Source organism: Hypanus sabinus, chromosome 13, assembly GCF_030144855.1.
Source record: "Hypanus sabinus isolate sHypSab1 chromosome 13, sHypSab1.hap1, whole genome shotgun sequence".
In the NCBI taxonomy this organism is placed as follows: Eukaryota; Metazoa; Chordata; class Chondrichthyes; order Myliobatiformes; family Dasyatidae; genus Hypanus; species Hypanus sabinus.
In genome coordinates, this window is record NC_082718.1 from 90,193,178 (window position 1) to 90,218,313 (window position 25,136).

The window sequence follows — 25,136 nt, forward strand, 5'->3', positions numbered from 1 at the left end:
GAATCTTTGCTGATTGTAATATATATATAATTTATCCATTCAACATTCTTAATAGTTCCTATCAAGGGTAGAAATGTTTTGAAGCCTGCAGCAATCTCATTTCTCACCTTAAATTTGTTAGGTATACCTTTCGGCTGTCCTATACTATCTATCCGGATCGTCGAGTCGGGTTCATATTTTCTTCTTTTCTGCAATAGTGTCTGCTGTTCAGAGATATCAGTGTTGAAGAGTACTTCAGGGGATACTATAACTTCTTGAAGTAGCATAACACGTGCCCAATTGATGGGAAGCGTAGACCTCCTTCCTTACCACACTGCCACCAGGTGTCCGCTAAGGGGATGGTCTGTGCGTCCAATGCACCTTCGGGTGGAGGGGAACCTACTATGTGTCTTTCACCTGGAGTTACATCCCACATCTGAGTGCAGCTACCTCTGAAATGACCCACTGGATGAGCACCTTTCCTCATAAAACATTCATAGTTCAACTTATACTGCATTATAAGCTGTCCAGTGTAGGTGTCTTGCTTCTTTTGTTTACAGCCCATGGTCTGCTGTAGTTGCAGTCAGAGGCAAGCTTGTGTTGATCAAACTGCAAGGAAGCCTGATATAACATACACCAATATGGGCACATTGGTGCGTTTCTCATACAGCTTTGATACCAGGGATCTGTTATAACACAAAGCTTCAGGAAGCAAGCCTTAATCGAACCGTCGTTCACATTGCTCCCTATACTCTCTTTGCCACCGTGTGCAAGTGGAGAAGTTATAAGGCATGGGATCTACATGCTGAGTGGGGCTTTCCCTTGAGCACAGGTAACAATTCTGTCTCGTCATCATTCCTGCTGTGTAAGTTGCCCATTGATACCACTGATTAGTACATGTCTATAACCATGGCGAGGAGATGAGTGTTGTACTCCTCTTACTTCTTTTCTGTAGGTTCTGTGGGGACTTAACAGTCCCATTCCATATCTGCCACACTAATGGTTTCCAAGTCTGCACTGGAGTATGTGGGTGCTTTGGATGAGTGAAGAAACTGAAAATCACACAAGAAAGAAGTCAAAACTAAGGGAAAAAGGGTAGTAGTAGCTTTCCAATATTCCACTAGGCAAGACAAGGAAAACTACTACAATAACAAGTGTGAAGTAGAAATGGAAAATAAGAAAGGAAGGACAAGATTAGTTTTCTTAAAGCTACATGAAATGAAGAGAAAATTCCAGCCTCGCACAGGAATGCTACAAGATGCACAAGGTGCCATGCTTAATTAATTTGAGAAGATTAAACAACGCTGGAAGGCATACTGTGAGTCATTATACCAGTAAGATCAACCGGATCACGAATATCACCTTATATCTTACCATCAGGAGCCGACAGTGATGAAGGAAGAAGTTGAATCAGCATTAAAAACCTTACCAAAGAACAAAGATCTTGGCATTGATAGAATTCTAATTGAAATATCATAGCAATCAGACACAGCTGTTGCAATACTGATGATGCTCTGTCAGCTGATCCGGAAGACAACATCATGGCCAAGTGAGTGGAGGAAATCAGCGTTTTTACCAATATTGAAGAAGGTGATTCGACAGAGTGTGAAAATTATCATTCAATCGCCCTCATTCCAGCAAGATTTCACTAAAGATCATTCAGAAGAGACTTCAATCTTATTTGGAGTGGGAGCTTCCTGAAGTGCAAGCTGGTTTCAGGAAAGGAAGGGGAACAAAAGACATCATTGTGATTATTATGGATTATCGAGAAGACGAAAGGATACCAGAAAGACATCTATATGTGCTTTATTGACTACAGCAAGGCCTTTGACAAACTATGGATCACATTAAGATACATGGCTGTACCAGAAAATTTGATCGTCCATATGTGAAATCTTTACATCAATCAAGATGCAAGTTTGAACTGAACAAAGAGAAACAGAATGATTCAGCATCTGTAAAGGGGTACTACAAGACTGTATTCTCTTTCCCCCTGCCTGTTTAATTTGTAAGTCAAACAAATCTTCAGAGAAGCAAGAGTATACAGGGAGAATTGAGGAGTGAGAATTGGCAGCAAAATCATCAATAATCTTCATGCTGATGACATGACAATAATGGCTGAAAACGAAAAAGACCTGAAGCAACCGCTAACCAACATCAAGGAACATAGTCTCAAGATGGGTCTGCACCTTAACCTGAAGAACAATAAGATTATGACTATTGGCAGCACAACCAATTTCAATCTCAATGGAGGAGAAATTGAAGTGGTTGACAGTTTCAACTTACTTGAACCAATGACTAACACCGAAGCGGTAAGCAGCCAAGAAACCTAATGAGAAATCATCCTTGGCAGAGCAGCCATGAAGGATTTAGAGAAGATCCTTGGGAACAGAAATCTATCTCTACATTCAAAGATTAGGCATGTGCAGGTGATGGAGTTCTCAACGACATTATATAGATGTAAAAGTCAGATGGTAAAGAAGAATAGGAAGTGTATCGATGCTTTTGAACTGGGGTGCTGGAGGAAAATTAGCACATCTCATGGACCTGTCACGGAACAAACAAACTGGTCCTAAGTGAGATCAAACCAAGTCTCTCTCTGAAGGCTCAAAAGACAAGACTCTGCCTATTGAACTTCAGGCACATCATGTGAAGAAACTGCTCCCTGGAAAAGGATATCATGCTCAGTAAGGTGAAGAGAGGAAGGCTGATATTCAGATGGATGGACACAATAAGGACAACTGTGAGTGCAACATTATCAATAATGAGCCATCTTTGCGAGGATTAAAACACATTTAGGGCAACTATCATTTAGGGTTTCCATGAGTCAACTATGACTTGATGGCACTTAACAGCAACAGGACTGGAAGCTTTTAAAAAACCAACAGAAGGCAACTAGCCAATAACATAAAAGAAGATACAGAGTGTTTTTTAAGATATATAAAGAGTAAAATAGAGGCAAGAATGGATAGCGGATTGCTGGAAAATGAAACTGGCGAGGTACTAATGGGGGACAAAGAAATGGTGGACAAATTCAATAAGTATTTTTGCATTAGTCTTCACTGTGGAAGTCACCACGGCGTTATGTCAGAAGTTCAAGAGTGTCTGAGGTTAGGAGTAAGTGTAGTTGCTATTACTAACGAAAAAAATACTTGAAAAGCTGATAAGTAGTTACTGGAACCAGATATACCCCAGGGTTCTGAAAGACATTGCTGAAGAGATTGTGTAGGCATTAGTAGTGATCTTTCAAGAATCACTAGATTTTGGAATGGTTTTGGAGGACTGTAAAATAACAAATGTCACTCCACTCTATAAGAAAGGAGGAGGTAAATGACAGGACATTATAGGCCCATTAGTCCGACTTCAGTGGTTGGGAATATTCTGGAGTCCATTATTAAGGTTGATGTTTTGAGATGCATGGAGGCGCTTGATAAAATAGGCCAAAGGCAGCATAGTTTCCTTAAGGGAAAATTTTGCCTGACAAATCTGTTGCAATTTATTGAGGAAATAACAGGCAGGATGGACAAAGAACAATCTGTGGATGTTGTTTACTTGGATTTTCAGAAGATCATGGACAAGGTGTCACACATGAGGCTGCTAAATGAGATAAGAACCCATGGTATTACAGGAAATACATTAATATGGATGGAAGATTGGCTGACTGGCAGGAGGCAAAGAGTAAGAATAAAGGGGGCCTTTTCTGTTTGGCTGCCAGTAATCAGTGGTGTTCCACAAGGGTCAATGTTGGGAAAACTTCTTTTACATTATATGTCAATGATCTGGATGACAAGATAGATGTCTTTGTGGTCAAGATGGCAGAAAATACAAAGGTAGGTGGGGGTGCAGGCAGAGTTGTGGAAGCAGGGGGACTAATTAGTAGAATGGCAAAGAAATGGCAGATGGAATATACTGTAGGGTAGTATGTGATCATGCACTTTGGAGGAAGGAATAAAGGTGTAGACTATTTTCTCAATGGGGAAACAATTCAGAAATCAGAGGTGCACGGTTTTATCCGTTGGAAGGAAGGCAAATGCAATGTTAGCATTCATTTCAAGATGACTAAAATAAAAAAAGCAAAGATGTAATGCTGAGGCTTTATAAGGCATTAGTCAGGCCACGCTTGGAGTATTGTGAACAGTTTTGGGCTCCTTATCCAAGAAAGATGTGTAGGTATCGGAGAAGAACCTGAGGAGGTTCACAAGAATGATACGGCATGGATTGTTGCCCAGTGAACTATTTCTGACCCAATGTTGCAAAAAAGTTAAAATAATCACCCCAATTTTACAATAACTGAATGATTTTTAGAAATAGTTGTTTTTTAAATTAAACCCATTTGAATTGCCCTGCCCCTCTCTTACCTGCAGGGTTGTTGTCAGTGCATGTAGTTGTTGCCAAAGGAGCAGGAAGCTTCAGATAACCTCCTCTGACTTTAATAGGCATACCATACTGGGGTTCAAAAATAAAGCAGTGAGTGGATCAATAATAGATTTAAAAAATAGGTAAGGAGAATGACAAATAAATTTGCATATGATACAAAATATTCACGCAATGTAAACAGCTATAGGCTTCAGAAAAATATCAATGGATAGGTTAAGTAGGAGAAACGTAGTCAATGAAATTCAATCTATAGAAATGCAGTATCATCTAATTAAATTCAAAGTAAGTTTATTATCAAAGTACATACATGTCACCATATACGACTCAGATTCATTGCCTTGTGGGCATACTCAATAAATTCAAAGACTAATAACCATGACAGAATCAATGAAAGGCCACACCAACTTGGGTGTTCAACCAGCATGCAAAAGACAACAAACGGTACAAATACGAGCAGAGAAAAATGACAACAATCAATCAATCAATAAATAAATAGATAGCTAGATAGATAAATAAATAAATAAGCAAGCAAGCAAGCAATAAATATCAAGAACATGAAATTGATAATCGTTGAAAGTGAGTCCATAGGTGGTGGGAGCATTTCAATGATAGGGCAAGTGAAGTTGAGTGAAGTTATCCGTTTGGTTCAAGCCTGATGGTTGGGGGGGGTAATAACTGTTCCTGAACCTGGTGCGTGAGTCCTGAGGCACCTGTACCTTCTTCCTGATGGCAGCAGTAAGACGAGAACATGTCTGGGTGGTGAGGGTCCCTAATGATGGATGCTGCCTTCCTGCGACAGCATTTCATGTGCATTAAAGTTAATAGAATATACAAAATATGAAAGGATATTAAAGTAAGGAAAACTAAAGGTACTTCGATATATCTACAGGGCAAATAGATAAAGAGCTCAAGAAACCATATGGGATTCTTTTTTTCTTTGGAAGAGGTGTAGAATGCTAGTTAAGCCGCAGAGTACTGCATAGTTCTGTTTATCGCATTACAGGAAAAACTTGCTAAAACAGGCTCAGATAATGATCTTCAAGGATGTTGCACAGCGTGGAGTGGTTCAGTTATAAGGAAAGGTGTCTAGGCTGGGATTTTGTTTCCTTTGGGACAGAGGTGCCTGAGGGGAGATTTTGGTGGGATGATTACATTATTAATGGCCTACATAGGATGAACAAAGAGGATATCTTTCCCTTGGCAGATAACTGAAAGCCAAGAGGGAAGCTGAAGACTTATAAGGAAGTTGGCACTTTGATAAAGGTAATATGGAAAATTGACTTCTTGATTCTAACTTATCAAAAAAAATTATAATGTCCTTAAGTTTAACAGATTAGTTACATTTATCTATATTGATCTTTACCTCTAGCTACTTTCTGAATTTAAATAGTTTTATGATTTCAAAATACTCTTTTAAATTTTAACAAAGAACTATGTGATCCAAGTGAACAACCTGCAGGGTCCGGAATTTTGTATCTCGCATCAAAAATCAAGTGATCAATTTTAAGGAACATACTTGAAACAAAATTGATAGTCTGAATCAAGAAGACCAACTACAACTGTTTTGATAGTGTTAGTACAAAGCTCAAAAAATGGAGACCCGAAAAAAGGCAGAATTCAAACCTAATTAGTATTATTTAGCAGAAGACTAGATATTGCTACCTGATAGCTACTTGAAGTTGAACTGGATACACTTGTAGGTGACAGAGTTGAAGACGCTTTATCAGTACTGAAGGAAAAACCACTGAACTGTTTCATTAAACTGTTAAAATTACTAGTACTTGGCACTTCTGGGGCAAAAAACGATGAGCCTTTCTTGTCTGAGGATTAAAACACAAACATACAAACAGAAAAAGGTAGATTAGAACATTTGAAAACAAACTTAAATATTAAAAATATACACATATATTGTTGTTCAGAAAGAAATGGTGAAAACTATAAACATATGCCTTCATTTACAAAAGCTGCAACCATTGGTCAGATATGATGCTTTATCTTGAACACACAAGGGACTGCAGATGCTGGAAGCTGGCGCAAAAAAACAAACTGTGTCCAGCAGCATTTTGTTTTGAGATCCTGCCCTTCATCCAAAACATTGATTATTGTCCTGCCCCTTCTCTCACATAACAGACACTGCTCAAACTGCTGAGCTCCTCCAGCACTTTGTTGTTTTGCTTCAGACCCCAGAATCTGCCACTTCTCATGTCTAAAGGATGCTTTTCTTTTCTGTTTTGTGCCTAGAATTATAAGAGGTTTATATGGTGCCATTACAATTATTTAAGTTTTCATTAATTTTTTAAAGTACTTTTATTGTTCTAATTTGGTCTTTATCTTCTAGATCAATAAGTTTATTTGCCATATTTCATCAAATAATAAATACATAATGTAATAAATAAACTGTGAAAAAAACTAATCTAAATACAGAAAAACAACAATCTGCCATCCGACTACATGGAAACTTCAACGGCATAGTATCTGGGTCACTGAATGCAGATTCCCTCAGTCCCTTTCACACACCAGGACCCATGCTCCCTTCTGTATCCAGTGCTCACTTGAAACTCACCTAGTTTTACTACCAGCATTCTTTTGAAATCTACTGGGTTCACTAAAAAAAAATTATTATATTGCATAAAATCTAAAAAAAAAGTCCCCTTTTAGTTTTTTTTTGGAAACGTGACTGAAGAACAAAATCACTGTCTTCACTTAAATGCTTTTTAAAACCTGTGTGTGAGTGAGAGTGAGAGTGATCAGCATGCTAGAATAATTTATCGTACAATATTTTTGTAAATACTCATGAAGCAGTGCCACATGACTACAATATACATTTTATGTACAGTAATACTATTCATATCATCTATACAGGCAAAGATAGGAGCCTCAGTAAAAGCAGATCAGAATTTGGAGGCTATGTGCAGAAATTACTTCCTAAATTATTCTTTAAAAGTCAATTTATTTTCAATTAGATCAATTAAAGAAAATTACAGTAAGATTTTTTTCAATATTTGAAATATAATGAACACTTGATAAATGAAGCACAAATAGATCATCGATACTAGTTGAGCATATTAGTTTCCACTAAAAAATCTCATATATGAAATCCTGTGTTTCACTGCCATACATAAAAACAAGATCATTCAGTTATGCAGCATTATTAACAAGTGTAGAAGTTAAGTGCCATTTTGCATTGCATTTTCTTTTTCTTTTTAAATCTTTTTATTAGTTTTAAACAAACATAAATGAAACAGGAATACAAAGTGTTTGAGAGTACATAATTAATAGTTTAAATAGACATTCAGATACGTAATAATAAAAATATATAACCTCTCAAACTCAGAACATTAATGAACAAAGAAAAAAAAAGAAAAAACCCAAAAAAAAGAGGGAAAAAAAGCAAAAAAAAAACTAACCAACATGGGCCATTGAATAATATTAAGTACATATACAGTAGTGCCAATAACTCCGAACCTCCATCCAATTAATTAAGGATAATATAAGTAAGGTTTAGGAAAAGACAATTCAACTCATGTGAAAATGTTGAATAAAAGGTCTCCAAGTTCCTTCAAATTTAACTGAAGAATCAAAAACCACACTTCTAATTTTTTCTAAACTCAAACAAGAAATTGTTTGAGAAAACCACTGAAATACAGTTGGAGGATTAATTTCTTTCCAATTCAATAAAATAGATCTTCTAGCCATTAATGTAACAAATGCAATCATTCGTTGAGATGAAGCGGATAAACGATTATTAACCGTCATTGGTAAACCGAAAATTGCAGTAAGAGGATGCGGTTGAAAATTAATATTTAAAACTCTTGAAATAATACTGAAAATATCTTTCCAATAATTTTGTAAACAAGGACAAGACCAGAACATATGAGTCAATGAAGCAACATCAGAATGACATCTATCGCAGGTTGAGTTAAGATGAGAATAAAATCGAGCCAGTTTATCCTTAGACATATGAGCTCTATGTACAACCTTAAATTGTATTAGGGCATGTTTAGCACAAATACAGGATGAATTTACCAATAATAAAATTTTTTCCCATTGCTCAGTAGATATAGGACAATGCAACTCTTCTTGCTATTCCTTCTTAATTTTTTCTGATACATCTAACTGTAAATTCATGATCATCTTATAAATGATGGCTACTAAACCCTTTTGATAAGGATTAAGAGCTAAAATTCTATCTGTAATGTCCAATGGACATTCTTTTGAAAAAGACTGTAACTCATTATACAAAAAACTTCTAACTTGAAAATATCTTAAAAAAAATGGGTTTTAGGTAAATTATATTTATTAGATAGCTGTTCAAAGGACATAATGTTATCATCCAGAAACAGATCACGAAAACATGTTATACCTTTTGTTTTCCATAAAAGAAAAGCTTGATCCATAGATGAAGGCCGAAAAAAATAATTAGATATTATAGGACATGATAAAATAAATTTATTCAAACCAAAAAATTTACCAAATTGAAACCAAATTCGTAATGTATATCTGACTATAGGATTAGTTATCTGTTTATTCAATTTGAATAAAGAAAAGGAAATGAAGATCCTAAGATTGAAATCAGTGAAAAATCTTGCACAGATTTACATTCCAAATTTACCCATTGTGGGCAAGTAGCTATAGTCCATTCTTGTGTCCAGAATATTAAATACCGCATATTGACTGCCCAATAGTAAAATCTTAAGTTTGGTAAAGCCTCCTTCTTAGGCTTCTGTAAATATTTTTTACCCAATCTAGGATTTTTGTTCTGCCACAAGTAAGAAGATATTTTAGTGTCAATAGTATCAAAAAAAGCTTTAGGAATAAAAATTGGTAATGCTTGAAATAAATATAAGAATTTAGGTAGTATCATCATCTTAATAGCAATAACTCTACCAACCAATGACAAAGATAGTGGAGACCACCTAATAGCAAGTTGCTTAATTTGATCAATTAAAGGTAAAAAGTTAACCTTAAATAAATCTTTGTTTTTTAGTAATTTTAATACCTAGGTAAGTAAAATAATCTGTAACAATTTTATATGGTAAATGTTTATAATTTACCAATAATTTACCAGACTTATCTCCATGCATATAGAATTGAGTTTTTGATTTAATTAACTGACTTTCAATCGAAGAGGATAATAATAAACTATGTTCCATTTGACGTTCCACTCTTTCTTTATAAAGTTCTTTACTAGGGGTCATTGAATAAATCTTATCAATTGCTTTGATTTTATAAACTAATGTTAATATTTTAGAATTAGTTTGTTTCCTAACTCCAGCAGAGTATGAAATAATCTGTCCACGAATATATGCTTTAAAAGTATCCCACAAAATTCCACTAGAGATCTCTGCTGTAAAATTTGTTGAGAAAAACAAATCAATTTGTTGTTTAATAAAGTTAACAAAGTCTAAATCCTGCAATAAAATAGGATTAAACCTCCAAAATTTAGCATTGATATATGAATCCGTTATTTTAATAGATAACTTCAGAGGTGCATGATCAGGTATGGTAATACAGTCATATTTACAATCAGTAACATCTGTGAGTAAATGGTGATCAATGAAAAAGTAATCAATTCTTGAGTAATTATGATAAACATGGGAAAAGTATGAAAATCCTTTGTCATTAGGGTGTAGAAAACGCCAAATTTCACAAATAGCTGAACCAATCATAAAAGAGTTAATAAGAGAAGCCGATTTATTCGGAAGAGTTTTGGTAGGCTTGGATCTATCCATCACAGTTAAAACATCACAGTTGTTGGATCTATCCAACAACAGTTAAAATCCCCACCCATTATCAGTCTATATTGATTCAGATTAGGAAAGGATGTAAATAAGCATTTAAAAAATTCAGGACAATCAGTATTTGGAGCATAAACGTTAACTAAAACAACTTTCTGATTAAAAAGTAGACCAGTAATAAGCAAAAATCTACCTTGTGGATCTGAAATTGTTTCATGATGTATAAAAGAAGTTGATGAGTCTATAAGAATAGGAACACCTCTTACTTTGGCTTGCGAATTTGCGTGATACTGTTGGCCCTTCCAAAACCTAAAAAAACATTGACTATCCACCTTCCTTACATGAGTCTCCTGCATAAAAATAACATTGGCATTCATTCTATGGAATATTTTGAATATTTTTTTTCGTTTGATCGGATGATTTAAACCATTAGTATTCCAAGAAACAAAATTAATAATCCTATCCAAATTAACAATATTTATTACAGTTAACACATAAGTTTAAAAAAAAAGTGAACTCATGAACCCGGAAGAAGGAAGTGAGTTCAAGGAGAAACCGGAAGTCACGGCACTGCAACCATTTTTGTAGTTTCATATAGGCCCATGAAATAAATCTATGCAAAAAGCAAGCAAAAAGAGAAAAAAGAAAAAGAAAAATTCCGCTCCCTCCACCCCAGGAAAAAAGCCAAAAAGAGGCAAGCAGGCAATCTAATATTAAAATTACCCCCGTGTCTCAGGATGGCAACTCAGACAAAAAAAATTGAAAAAAATACAAACAACCCATATTATAAGAAAGGGTTAATATAACAAAAGTTAAAATATAAAATTAGTATTATATATATAAAACAAAAGGGTTAAAAAAATTAAATTGATAAAACCCATAAATAAATACTACTAAATTAGTATTTTAAATGAGAGTTTAAAACTTTCAAACTCATCAAAACGGATATGACGTTCCAAGCACTAGAGTCTGTCGGGAAGAAGAAACGCCATTTTTTTAAAAAATCTTAATATTTAAATGTTAAAAATATAAAAAAGCTTATACAAACTTAAAAAAGGAACCCTAATCAGTTATTTTCAAGGTTAATAGATTAATAAAATATAAAAAATAATAAGATCAGAATAAACCAAAAAAAGAGTACTTTTACAATATATAAAAAATACATGTCAACCATACTTAAAAAAAACCCATCATTCTGTAAGAGATCGAAATTTATAGACTAATTATTACATTAGTCAATCCGATAGAGTGTCATTGTTCCAAAAAACTTTGAGCATCCGCTGGAGATTTAAACAGCCGAACAGTTCCATTTTCAGAAGTAACTCTCAGATGTGCTGGAAATAACAGCGCTTGCTTGTAGCCTTCCTGGTGAAATTTTGACATAACCGGTCTAAAAGCCATTCTTGCCCTTAAAACTTCAGGGCTATAATCTTCCAAAATACGAAATTTAAATTCTTGAAAGTTAATCATACCCTTTTTCCGAGCTGCCCGAATCAGACGCTCTTTGATACGAGGGTAATGGATCCAGAGAATTACATGCCGTGGTTTATCTGAATCAGAATGATAGCGAGAGATACGGTGTGCACGATCAATTATTGGAGGAGAGTCCAGAACTTCTGAACCGAAGACATCCATTAGAAGTTTAGAAAAGACAACGGTAAGATCACTGCTCTCAAATTTTTCCGGAATCCCAATTAGCCGAAGATTTTGTCTTCGAGAGCGATTTTCAAGATCAGTAATTTTAGATTTATAACGATCCATCTGTTGAGAAGTCGAAGCTTGCTCGTGTTACAAAGTTTCGATAATATGTTCTTTCTTACGAGCGGCTTCTTCAAGTACCAAAATACTTGCTTGTTGTTTTTGTAGTTCCAGTGAAAGTGTTTTAAGTTCTCCTTCGAATGATTTTAAACGCTCATCAAACGCAAAAAGCTGTTCAGTAATTTTTCTCTCCAGACCCGCAAATTTATCTTCTATAAGCTTTACAATAGTTTCTAAAGTTATCGGTTCTTTCGTCTGTTTTGATTCTTTTACTTTAGACATTTCAGAGAGTTGAAAATAGATCGAATAGTTAAAAAGAAAAATTCTGTATGTTTAAACCCCTTTAGAATAAGTATAAAAAGATCATTTAAGGGGTGTTTGTAGGTTAAGAAGACGTAAAAGGTTTGGAGCAAAGCCAAAAGCGGTTTACTCCATAAGCGCCATCTTGAGACCTCTCGCATTGCATTTTAAAACAATTATGATATACATCATACACTGTCCAAAAAATACACTTACAGTTGTTTGTCTCAATGCAGAATAGGTTGGGGTTGATCAAAGTCACAACTTCACTACTATTTGTAGAGTACATTGCTGCATCTTGTCTGCAAAGTTCATTGTCACCCCTGCACAGAAATCAAGAAATGTTGATATAATTATCAATTGATGTTTTAACTTTTATTGAATAAATGGACATCAAGGAATTAAAATAATGTGGGTGGCATTTAATAGTGATATAGATCAAGCACTGAAATTATACCTAAACTGAAAAACACAGTAGCTTGATCAATAGAATAAGACCAGAATTTCTTTCCCAGTATATTACAACATTCATAATCAATTACTCTCTCAGGAGCTCCCCTCCCCAATATATCTGTAGATTGCTAGATGAGACTTTTGCTAATGAGGCAACAGTTAAAGTCTGCACACCTTTCTGCCTTCTGAAAAACAAGCTCTTCGAAGATCAACATCTCAAACCGGTACAAAACTCATGTTCCACTGGGTGGCAGTGATATAGGTGTTCCTCCTATGTGTTTATGAGAACTGAACTATCAATGGCAGGCAATTCAAAGCACAGGAAAGATATATGAGATGGCAGGTGGTCAAGGTCAATATGAGATATGAGCACAAGAAGAGGAGCCAGTGTAAGGAAGTCAGCAAGCAAAATGGTGATGGATGAGCTGAGAGTTACTTCAAGATAGAATGGAAATAGTACTTACTCATGAGCTGTTTTGAAATCTCATCCCATAATCAAACAACATACTAATTTTTTAAAAAAGCCTGGCTTAACCTCAACTAGTTGTGATGAAGAGAAATAGAATAAGAGGGCAAGCTTTGGGATTGGGACCATAAGAAATACTATCAATCCACCCAATGGCTTAATTTTTTTTTAAATCCCATTTGTATCATATAATTTGCGTTTGAAATAGTGATAAATCAGACAAATCAGAAGAATTTAAAAAAGAACAAGGTCATTTGTGTACACCTAGAGTTCAATTTTCTGATGTCAAGGAAAAACATTTAAGAGAGAAACAGAAAGGGTTCAGCACAGAACCTTGTGTGTAACGTTCAAAAGTATATTAAAGAGGATACCAAAAGTTTCTTCAGAAACATGAAATGTAAGACAGATGAGAGTGGATATTGGATTGCTGGAGAGGTAGTAACGGGGGACAACAAGGAAATGGCAGATGAACTGAATAAATATTTTGCATCAGTCTTCACTGCGGAAGACACTGCCAGTATGCCAGGTTCAAATTACTAGAGAGAAGGGGAATGAGAAACTGAAAGGTCTGAAGGTAGATAAGTCACCTGGACCAGATGGTGTACACCCCAAGGTTCTGAAAGAGGTGGCTGATGAAATTGTGGCGGCATTAGTAATCATATTTCAAGAATCACTAAATTCTGGAATAGTTTTAGAACACTGGAAAATTGCAAATGTCACACCACTCTTCAGGAATGGAGAGAGGCAAAAGAAAGGAAATTATAGGCCAGTAAGTCTGACCTTAGTGGTTGGGAAGATGCTGGAATCAATTCTTAAGCATGTGGTTTCGGGGTACTTGGAGTTATATGATAAATAAGCTGTAGTCAGCATGGTTTCCTCAAGGGAAAGTCTTGTGTGACAAATCTGTTGGAAATTTCTAAAGAAATAACAAGCAGGATAGACAAAACAGAACCAGTTGACGTTGTGCCCTTGGATTCGCAGAAGACCTTCAACAAGGTACCACACATGAGGCTACGTTCAATGCATAGAAAATAATCCACCTTCCATCAGCCTGCACTTTCACGATCACAAAATAACTTGCCCAAAGATCCAAAGGACTCTAGACAGATTTTTCAGGTGATAATAAATTAAGATGCTAAACTTCAACACTGATTCATTCTAACAAAAAAAAATGGTTTTGAATGTTATATCAGTTCTTCAAGATTTGGAAACTCCAAACAGGATCATAAATCAAGTATGATAGTGACATGGAAAGTGGAAAGAACAACATAGAATTAGATGGCAGAAGATGGGTGTGGATACTGAAGCAAAGGCACAGACACCTTGTGGGCATCTTCAGTCATTTCATTCCAGCCTGTAGAATCACACATCAATAAAATAATTCAAATTACATTTTATATTGATGATATACTATATTTATTGGTTACAAGTAGAAATGCTGTAATTGCTTTCAATACAAGTGTAAGTAATAGATGAATTAACCCATTTCCCAGTTTAACTTACGTGACAATATGGACATCACAGGTTGAGAAGGTAGATCGATCTGATGACATACAGTCTGGATCACAGCAGCAATTTACATCACATTGTCCAACTAGTAAGTTACAGACACACAAAGTACGAACTGAAAAAGCAAAATTATACTGCTGTTACCTTAGCAATGACTTTTTAAGTTAAGAAACACTGATCCTTAAACAAATAACTGTTATCCGTAATCCAGTTATAGCTGGTAGCACTTACACTTTCTTCAAGGCTTAGTCAATGAGCATATATTTTGGCAGATACTTCATTGGATTCCCAAGACTGTGCTACATTATTTAAAGAGCTCATTTTTAGATGGGTGATTAAACCAACACCCCATCTATTCTCAGATAAAGGTAACTGACCCCTGAGTTTACCAGAAACCTGTCCTGGCAAAGCACAAGTGCTACCTGCTACAATACTGTGCAAAAATTTAATAGAGCAAAAATATGTTTCCACCTCCAGTTTGACTACTTCTAATGATCTAGCTTCTACCATCCACCAGGAGTTCCCTCTGTGAAAAGAAATTTCTACATATTTCACCTTTAAATTATCAGATTCTCGTTGTTATATACCCTCAATGGAGATTCTCTCACGAATCAAGGGATATGGGGACAAGGCAGGGACTGGGTATTGATAGTGAATGATCAGCCATGATCTCAGAATGGTGGTGCAGACACGAGGGGCCAAATGGTCTACTTCTGCACCTATTGTCTATTGAATGTATACACCCCAATATTTACCCAGTCAATTCCCTTTAGGATTTTATATGCTTGAATAAATTCACCCTATTCTTCTAAGCTCCAAGGAACACAGGCCCAAACTATTTAGACTCTCTTGGTAGGATAGCTCTCTCATTCCAGAAATTACCCTATTGAATCTCCTTTCTGCAGCCTCCAGTGTCACTACATTTCTTTTTTGGACAAGGAGACCAGAACTGAGTGCAGTTCAGGTGAGACCTCACTGACACCCAGTAAAATTGCAACAAAACCTCCCTATTTTTAAACTTCAACCTTCTCAACAGAGAAGAGGAAGCTAGCATAGGTCAGCCATGATCATGTATTTGCCCTCTTAGCTGTGTGTTGGACCTGCCTGATAGCATTTGTGATTCATGTACTAGAACATCCAGATCCTTCTGTTCTTCACTTCCTTGCAGTCTATTTAGCTAATTATCTGCCATTGATTTCTCTGACCAAAGTGTATGATCTCACAACTCCCCTAATTAAATTCCATCTTCTCTCTCACCCAATCTATCTACATGCAGGATTTCATCACCCTCCCACCTAATTTTGTATCACCAGCAAATCTGGAAACCTTACCTTTTTGTTCCTTCCTCCAGGTCAATAATGCAAGCAGTGACCAACTGCAAGCCAAGAACTAATCCTGTAGTACACTAGTTTGTTTATTCCAGTCTGAAAAGGACCCATTTATTCCAATTGCCTGAGACAGTCAGTTCTCAATCTATTATAACTCACTTCATCCGATACCATGGGCTTTTAATAAATGCTCTAACCTCTCATATGGTACCGTGTCAAAAACTTTTTGGAAGTCTAAATATTCTACATCTACAGGTTCCCCTCCATCGCCCTCCCCAATTCCACCCTCAAAGAATCCGAGCAAATTTGTTAAACAATAATAGAAAGCCAAACAGGCAGCAATCATGGAGTAAATGTTGGGATGACTGTACAAATGAAGTATGACAGTGAAGGGGATTCATGAATAAAAATGTCCATGGTGGTGGGCATGCAAGTACAGTGAATTATAGCGGGAAATCAAAGACTGGAAATGTTGATCATCTGAAATGGTTGGGACTCAATGTTGAGTCCTGAAGACTACAACATGTAAGGTGAGATGATGTGTTGTTTGGGAAATGTTACTGGAACAATTTAAGAGGCCAAGGGGAGAGATCATTGGAAAATTAAAACGCCGGCATTACGAATCATGTTTGCTATTTCAAGCTCTCACAGCAAAAGTAGGACTTGCAGTGAATTTCGCGAAAATCTGCTGACAATGCAAGATTCTGTGAAGTGATCCTAAGAGCAGGCAAGCTAAATAAAACCATAAAGTTTCCTACCGTTTATTTTAAGATCTGGCAAGTTGCTTGCCCGGGGCAGAGCCACCTTTGGGGCCACTTGAGTAGTTGGTTTGGGTTTTGTTGTATGTGTGGGATTTTCGGTGCTGCCAGAGGGACTCGAAGTGCTGATTCGTTCCGCGAATTTATCGGCTCGCACTTCAAGCACCGCGTCGGTCGGCCCCTGGACGAGGAACCATGCCCAAACCATCCACAGGGAGACCGACCCGTCCATCGCTGTGGGCAACCATTAAACAACCGCCAACATCCGCTTCCTGTACACCACCGGGGAGGACTGGCAGAAAAAATAACCGTTCATTTGCCACAATAGGACTCGACTTCCACACAAGTTTTGTCAACGCGAGTAAATAAATCACATCCGTTAGTGCAATGCTATAATCCTGTGAGGAAAACCCCCGCTCTCTTTTTTTTTGGAAAAAGCAATTCGTCAGGAATTTTCGACGGCAAAACCGCACGCAAGGAGTTTCTTACTTTAAATCTTAGAGTTGAAATTTTTTTTAAAAAAAAGCACGCGCGTTGGTGGGCTTTTGTTTTTGATTGACTGATTTTTGGAGGCCGACGGCGGTCAGGCGGAGGCGATGGTGGCGTCAGAGCGGGCGGATGACGCAGGGTCCCTGCCAGTGACGTTGCCGGGGAGTCACGAGAGCGGCGAGCTCGAGCTGCACCGGGAGCTCGGTCAGGTTCAGGCGAGACCGCGGTGTGTGTGCGCGCGTGCTCGTGCTCCGTGTGAGGAAGATGGCGATCGCCAGACGGAGTTTCGGCGCTGCGCTCCACCTCGGTCGGCGACTTTGAGCGGCAAAGAGTTTTATAAGCACGCGGGTGGACGGGGAAGGAGGAGAGCGGGTCGGCTGCGTTTACACTTCCCTTTCCCCCCCCCCCTCCTTCACGACGTGTGAGTGATCGAGCCGGCGAGGTCCCTTCGTGAGGAGAGAGTCACCGTGGGCTGGAAGGTCGCCGAGGTCCCGGGCTTGCGGGGATGTTCTCGGTTTTGTCCTGTGGAAGACTGGTGGCCAGGGCGGTGTTGGGAGGACTTTCCCAGACGGACTCTCGGGATTATAGCCTGGTTACGGCCAGTTGCGGCTTCGGGAAGGACTTCAGGAAAGGGATTTTAAAGAAAGGAATGTGCTACGGAGACGACGCGTGTTTCATAGCCAAGCACAGGAGTGCCGATGTTTTGGGTGAGCAAGTCACTTATTTTTGTTGTTGATGACTTATTTTTCGGTAAACTAAAACGAAGGAAGGGAAATCCCGTATGAAATGAAAGCAAAACTCTCTCATGGCAAAATACACAGGCCTGTTCGATATCACCGGGCTTAGAAAAACTCGATTTAATGAGTTATGGTTGTAAGGCCGTCTAAAATGTCGTTTGTCTTTAAATAACCGGTTAACCTATAAGTCACAGTGCCAACGGTCAAGTCCCGAGGTCTCTTGTCATTCCGGGGCCAAAAATTGTAGGTAATATTTCATATACGCAAACTTCAACCATTTCTCAATCTTGCCCTTTCTCGTTTAAACAAAACCCTGCGATCCAAAATACTAAAATAGCTTCTAATTGGCTGAGCCAGTACTCCGCCTTTCTTCATCTAGATTATGATCCTGTTTGAGGTATAATTTTGCCGGTGTTTGTGCGTCAAGTAGTTTTCACTGAGCATTTCAACAGTTAAGATACTGCAACTCAAACCACATATTTCTTCATTTAGGCTTCTGAACATGACTTCCGCATTTATAAATTCAAATGAAGCAGAGTGCATGTTGGATATCAGTTTATATAACTTAAATGAAAATGTTATCGACTTTAATATGAACGCGAATGCCTTCAACTTCGTTACGAAAGTTAATTTCATTTAATTGCATTTGATCCAATGAGCTGAACTTCACAAATGCATTCAACGTTGCGTGGCCATTCCGCGAGATGGAGCAATGTGTGAGCCCTTCCTAGGCCACAAAGATCGGAAAGGAACAGACCGCCCTGATGGCATTCTGACAGTTGATGTTGCCATGGGTCTTTTCCACTGTTTATAAATATCTCATTGACAGTTATAAACTTTCAAAGACAATTTAAATAACTGCAATTAAATTGCATTCAATGTGTAAATGGACTTTCTCCAATGCTCTCCCAACTCTTCTCAGTATTTTTATTTGCACAATTTATCTTTTGCACATTTGTTAGTTTTTGTTTACATATGGCTTTTCATGTATTCCTTTATCCTCCTGTAAATTAATTTCAAGGTACTATGTGGTAACATATAGCTACTTTGATTTTGAAATGAAAATTAAATTAATAAAGCACACTGGGGGAGGCTTTCTTTTATAATGAAGGTCATCAACTCTTACAAAACGAATGAACAGGCCGGATGGGCCAGCTTTGATCCATGTAAGGCTGAGGGGCTAGATGTAAAATCCTTGGCCTCTATTGAGTTCAGGATGGATCAGGAGAGCTGATGTAACTGATCTCCAGCATTTTGGATACCTTGGTAGCACAAGCAAAGAAATCTAGAATTCACTGTAGTCAGCTGGTTGGTGGTTCTTTGTGAAACTTGACTAGCTGTCAGTTCAGTCTAGCCATGCTGTCAAAAGAAGGAGCTAAATATTGTAAAGAATTTTAAAATTCATTTTTCAGGATCTGGTGTTGCTACCAAGGCCAGTATTTATCATCATTATGGGAAGGGGAACTGAAATGGCATATAACCATTCTCTTTATGTAGAGAATGGAAGAATGCAGACTTGGGCTAAAGGAGCAAATTTAGTTAGGCTTTTAATCACTAGTTTAATTCAGTACATTGTTGTTTCTATGTTCCATCCCTCCTCACTGGTTCTTCCTATCAAATGCCTGCACTGGAGTGCCTTCGGTCTCCTTTTGGAAGAGTTCATCTGCTCAAAGTACGAATTTTATTACTAATGACTCTTGATGCCCTAGCTGTTAGGGATCATGGTTCTATGTCTGGAGTCAGAACATGTAGGATAACAAGCTTCCTTTACTGATTTAAATTACTGAACCAGGTAGGCTGCTAAGACTCTGGACTCTTGCCTCTTTTCGCCTGCCTATCACCTCTCTCTGTTACCACTAGTCTTCCCCTTTTCCTCTCCTGTCAGATTTCCTTCTTCAGCTATTTACCCTTCCCACTCATCTGGTTTCACCTATCACCTTTCAACTAGCCTCCTTCCTTCCCCCCCCCCCCATCCTACCTTTTTATTCTGGTGTCTTCCCCCTTTCGTTCTAATCCTGAAGAAGGGTTTTGGCCTGAAATATTGACTCTTTGTTGATTTCCTTAGATGCTGCCTGACCTGCTGAGTTTTTCCAGCATTTTTTGTGTGTGTTGCTTTGGATTTCCAGCATCTGCAGAATTTCTCATGTTTATGATTTGCTGTAACACTGCAGGATAGTTTCATTGTCACCATTAGCTATATTCCTTGCTAGATTTATTTAAATTAATGAATTTAAATTGCCTTGATGGGATTTATACATGTCTAGATCATCAATGCTACTGCATTACCAGCCCAGAGCCATTTTCCTCTGTGCTCCATAGTTGCTGCAATGATATCATTATCTTCCACAGTGATTCCTGTTAGTGCAAATTTTTAGTGCCCTTTTGCCCACATGCACAACTATACAAAAAGTGGATAACCAAGTTATATTTTCTTAATTGTGCAGCTTTTGTGTTTTACAGTTTGAATGTTTCCAACTACAGTTATTCAAAATAAAAACAAAACATTGAAGCTGTGGAGAGGGAAAGAGAAAAGGTTAACGTTTCAGGCGGATAGTTGAGTATCAGAAAGAATTGGACAGAAAATTTGTTCTGATGAGAGGTCATTTATCGGAAACATTTTTTGTTATTCACTTTCTATAGAAGATGTCTAACCTGAGTATTACCAGTGTTTTGTTTTTATTTTAAGATTTTCAGTGTCTGCAAGTTGGGTTTCAGCTCCATTTAATCAAAACTCCAAATTAAAATGCTTAATTTTAAACAAGCATTCTTACTGATGGGTGGGGGGTAACTAGTTACTAAAGTTGTGTGCATTCTTCCTGTGTGATTTTTTTCCTCTCTATTTTAGTAGCACATACACCTATGCTGTAATACTGCTGCTCCTGACACCAGCTTTCATCCCATGGCGATACACTAAGTACTTTCTGCCACATGTGCAATCTATTTATTACTAATCTTTTGTTTCCTGTTTGCCCGTCAATTCTTCATCCATATCAGTATTTTACTCACAGTTCCATTGCAATGTTGGAGATTGGAGTTGGGAATCCTATGCCTGGCCTGAGAGTGGCATGGCCTAGCTGAGGATGCTGAAGTTGGCTTACCCTATCCATTAGACTTTAGTGGTTTTTGTGAAGGTGGCTTTCAGTTGCCTGCTGTAAATAGACTATGTCTCTGAAGTGAAATCATTGCTGCTGCTGGTGAGTCTTCAATTGGTGCTAGCTTTCTTCCTTTCCTTCCTTTCCTTTTCTTTCCTTAGGTGGAGGCTGTGAACTGCTCCAGCTGCTGTGCTTTGTGTCTGCGAGCTTCTTGGTGGTTTGTCCCGCTGATATGATGGACTGAGATGAAGGCTTTAGCTTACTCTGGGCTGCTCTGGGGATTTAGATCTAAGGACTCAGTTTGGTTCACTTCTATCGTTTGCATGATTTGTGTATTTTTTCTTTCTCTGCGCATTGGTTGTTAGTTGTTTTTTTAATAGGGTCCTTTCGAGTTCTTTGCTTTATGGCTGTGGAATTCAGCAGTGATGAACATTGTTCCATGAGCACAAGTTTGAGTCAATCTCTCTATCTCTCACACACATATACACACACACACACACAAATTGCGCATGCACCCTTAACTCCTGGTGGAGTTGTCAGGGTGTCGTCATGACAAGCTTTTTGCACTGATCTCTTTAGTGATTGCTCATCGTACGGCGTGTCTTGGGCATCTGAAAGCTGGCGGAGCCCATACCGCTCCAGGTTTTTTAATGAGGTCGAGTCGCTAACTCGACACTCAACCCAGGCGCAGATGGAGGATTGTGACTGCCTGTAAGCAGACAAATCTCAAGGTTGTATAACTTATGCATTCTTTGAATCCTGAGACATGAAATGACCCAGATTCTTCCAAGATCATCTTGTAAACATTTAATAGTAGGGTTGTATTGTTCAGAGACTTGTTTTGAGTGTTAAGTGAAAGACCCATCTCCTGGATTCTTAAGTGAGCAAGCCTCTAATTTGGGGTTGGCTCTGATTGTTCTAAAGCGTTATCTACACACTGAAGTTGGGTGTGATATGTTTTGGAGTGGAGGTGAGATAGTTTGAACTGCTCATTTTGCATGTAGTTTAACTCTGCTACAGCAGGAAGCATGGTGGAGGTGAGGTAGACTATTGTTGAGAGAAAAATTGAGAATTAATATAATGACACTGCCTTACTTGACCCCATGCCCCACTGCAATTTGGTCTCCTGAGGATCACTAATACATTGCCATAGTGCAGATGTAGAGTGGACACAAATTTTTAAGGCAACCACATTTGTGAAAGATCTTCCACAATCTCTCTCAGAAGACTGCCAAAGGCTTTTGTGAAGTCTGTGAAGGATGTGTTAGTGGTAGGTAGTGCTCCTTGCAATTTTTCTGCCCTATTGAAAACTGCTGATGGTTATATATGCCCTTGCAAATTAGAAGCAAGTAGTCCACTCAGACTCTTAATCTTTGCTCTGTTGTTTAATACAATCATGGCTGATCTGATTACAATTTTAATGCTGCATTTCTGTCTGATTGTGGTATTATTTCACTCCCTTGCTATCTGCCTCTTCCATCAAAAATATTCAGACTGGTTCTATCCTTTTGAGGAAGAAAGTTAAAACCTTATGATGGAAATAAAGTAAGTTTGAGGATTTGGGTTAATGAAGTTACACTGTAAGGTTACAGCAGCAAGTACACCTCCTCCCTCACTACCATTCAGGACCCAATCTTTCCAGGTGAGGCATCACTTCATCTGCGAGTCTGTTGTGCTCATCTACTGTATCCAATACACTCAGTGTGGCCTCCTGTATATCATTGTGACCTAGTGTAGATTGGGAGATCGTTTCGCTGAGCCCCTACACTCTGTCCACCAGAAAAGATTGGAATTTCCATGTACCCACCCACTTCAGTCCCACTCACCATTCCCATTCTGCCTTGTCAGTCCATGGCCTCCTTTACAGCCACAATGAGGCCTACTCAGGTTGGAGGAGCAATAGTTTGCATTCCATCTGGATAGTTTCCAACCTGATGGCATGAACATCAATTTCTCTATCTTCCAGTAATGGCATATCCTCACCCTTCTCCTTCCTCATTCCCCATTCCTGTTTTCCCTCTTTCACCTTATCTGCTTACCTGCCCATCACTTCCCTTTGGTTCTCCTCCCCCTTCCCTTTCTTCCATGGTCTTCTATCCTCTCCCATCAGATTCCCTTTCCTCTACCCCTTCATCTTTCACCAATCAATTTCCCAGCTCATTACTTCTCCCTCCCTCCCTCCCCCTCCTGGTTTCACCTGCCAACTTGTACTATATCCTCCCCTCCCCACCCACCACCTTACTCTGACTTCTCCCCTTCCTTTCCAGTCCTGATGAAGGGTCTCAGCCCAAAATGTCGACTGTTTACTCTTTTCCCTGGATGCTGCCTAGCTTGCTGAGTTCCTAATGCATTTTGTGTGTGTTGCTAAGGTAACAGCAGGGTATTTTGTTAATGTATAGTAAATGACATGAAGATTAGCAAAACAGTAAGACTAAAATACAGTATAAAGATTAATGAAGGAACAAATCTTTTGCTTGCTGGGGACTCCATGGCTATCAAATTCTCTGAGGATCTATCCTGGACCCAATCTATTAATACAGCCAAAAAGAATGCACGACAGTGGCTATATTTCATTAAGAGTTTGAGGAGATTTGGCATGTCACCAAAGACACAAATTTCTACAGATGTACCACGGAGAGCATCTAACTGGCCACATCACCAGTATGTTGAGGGGGGAGGGGTGCTACTGCACAGGATCAAAATAAACTGCAGAGAGTTGCAAACTTAGTCAGCTCCATCATGGATCCAGGATATCTTCAAGGAGTGATGCCCCAAAAAGGTAGCATCCATCTTTAAGGACCCCCATCACCAGCCAGAAGGTACACACTCAATGATTCAGGAACAGCTCCTTTCCTTCTGCCACCCAGTTTCTGAATGGACATTGAACCCATGAACACAACCTCACTACTTTTTAATTTCTATCTTTGAGTTATTTAACTATTATATACTTCAATTCACATTTACTTCTATTATAATGCTGCTGTAAAGACAACAAATTTCATGACATATGCCGATGATATAAAATCTGATTCTGACAGCAAGGATGGAGAACTTAAAAGATCCTTGGAAGCAATCACATTTCTGGTTTGAAGAGAAATCTGATGAGCTTGCTCACTACCCATGCTGTATGTTCAAAAAGCCCTGCTTTCCTAAACTACAAATATATGCCAATTATAATACTAAAGCTAGTCAGTTTTAATGACGCATATGTAGACCATTCAGTACATTGTCAAATGAGTCAATCTTGCTCATTGCCACAAAACAAATTTATCGTCTGCTACATTTCTGCTTGTTTCAAGGCCTCTTGGATCCTGTGAATCAAGGCCTCATGATTTTTTTTAACTTCGTAATACTTGCCTGCTCACTCAGCACTAAGCAGACAACATTTTAAGTAAGTCTTAGTTTTAACCCTTTCATTACAGACTTGCTACCCACTGAAAGAGATTAATCTCTTTTGTCGTAAATGTGATCTCTTATTTTTAAACACTCAACCTTAGTTTCATATTCTTCCATAAGAGGAAACCTCCTCTCCACATCCACCTTGTCAAGACCTTTCAGAATGCTGTATGTTTGAATCAAATTTCATCTTGCCCTTCTAAAGTCCTTGAGGTGGAAGGCTAGTTTGTTACAGCTTTTCTCTAAGACAACTGTCCATTGTGTTCCAAACACAAACATATTGGATTTTGTTACTGGGCATGAAATATTTTTGTGATTAAAAATCCTATTTAAAAAATAATCCTTGTGTGAAATAGCTAAGTACTAGAAGTGGCTTATTGAAAATTGCACTTAATTACAGCTGATCAAATTCTGAAGTTACAATTGATGGCTTTCATTTGATAAGAGGTTATTTTGCCCTCAAGTCTGCTGGCTCTGAGAATTCCCCCCCCCCCCCACCGCTCACCCCCAATTCCCCTGTGAGCCTTCTGTATTAAAGGCAGTTCACAGTAGATAACTAACCTGCTTTGGGATGCAGTAGGAAACTGAAGCACCTTGGGGAAATGCATGCTGTCATCGGGAAAAGACGTAAACCCAACACCAGAAGATTGAGCATGTGCTAGTGGAACTGAGAAATAGTAGCTCCATCTGCTCTGCCATTGCAGCAGATTTAAAGGGATTGGGGGGGGGGGGTCTTCATAACCCCTCTTATGAATT

At 38.2% G+C, this 25,136-nt stretch overlaps 2 protein-coding genes across 6 annotated transcripts in view; one reads left to right on the forward strand and one right to left on the reverse strand.

Moving 5' to 3' along the window:
* The window catches only part of tctn1 (tectonic family member 1), a 48,169-nt gene extending 30,883 nt beyond the window's left edge, over nucleotides 1–17,286 (reverse strand). For 3 of the 5 annotated variants that reach the window (XM_059988151.1, XM_059988150.1, XM_059988152.1), the window contains exons 1-5: nucleotides 16,667–17,253; nucleotides 14,575–14,695; nucleotides 12,369–12,475; nucleotides 6,019–6,176; nucleotides 4,338–4,425 (exon numbers count right to left, since the gene is read on the reverse strand). In XM_059988151.1, coding sequence (XP_059844134.1) covers nucleotides 4,338–4,425; nucleotides 6,019–6,176; nucleotides 12,369–12,475; nucleotides 14,575–14,695; nucleotides 16,667–16,898 — 706 coding nt within the window. In that variant the 5' untranslated portion in view covers nucleotides 16,899–17,253. Of the gene's footprint in view, nucleotides 1–4,337; nucleotides 4,426–6,018; nucleotides 6,177–12,368; nucleotides 12,476–14,574; nucleotides 14,696–16,666 lie in introns of all 5 variants that reach the window. The other 2 variants (XM_059988149.1, XM_059988153.1) reach the window with 2 other exon arrangements.
* Nucleotides 17,287–17,346: 60 nt separating this feature from the next.
* LOC132404110 (protein phosphatase PTC7 homolog) overlaps nucleotides 17,347–25,136 on the forward strand; it is a 29,094-nt gene continuing 21,304 nt past the window's right edge. The window contains exon 1 of the mRNA XM_059988155.1: nucleotides 17,347–17,862. Coding sequence (XP_059844138.1) covers nucleotides 17,661–17,862 — 202 coding nt within the window. The 5' untranslated portion in view covers nucleotides 17,347–17,660. The remainder of the gene's footprint in view (nucleotides 17,863–25,136) is intronic.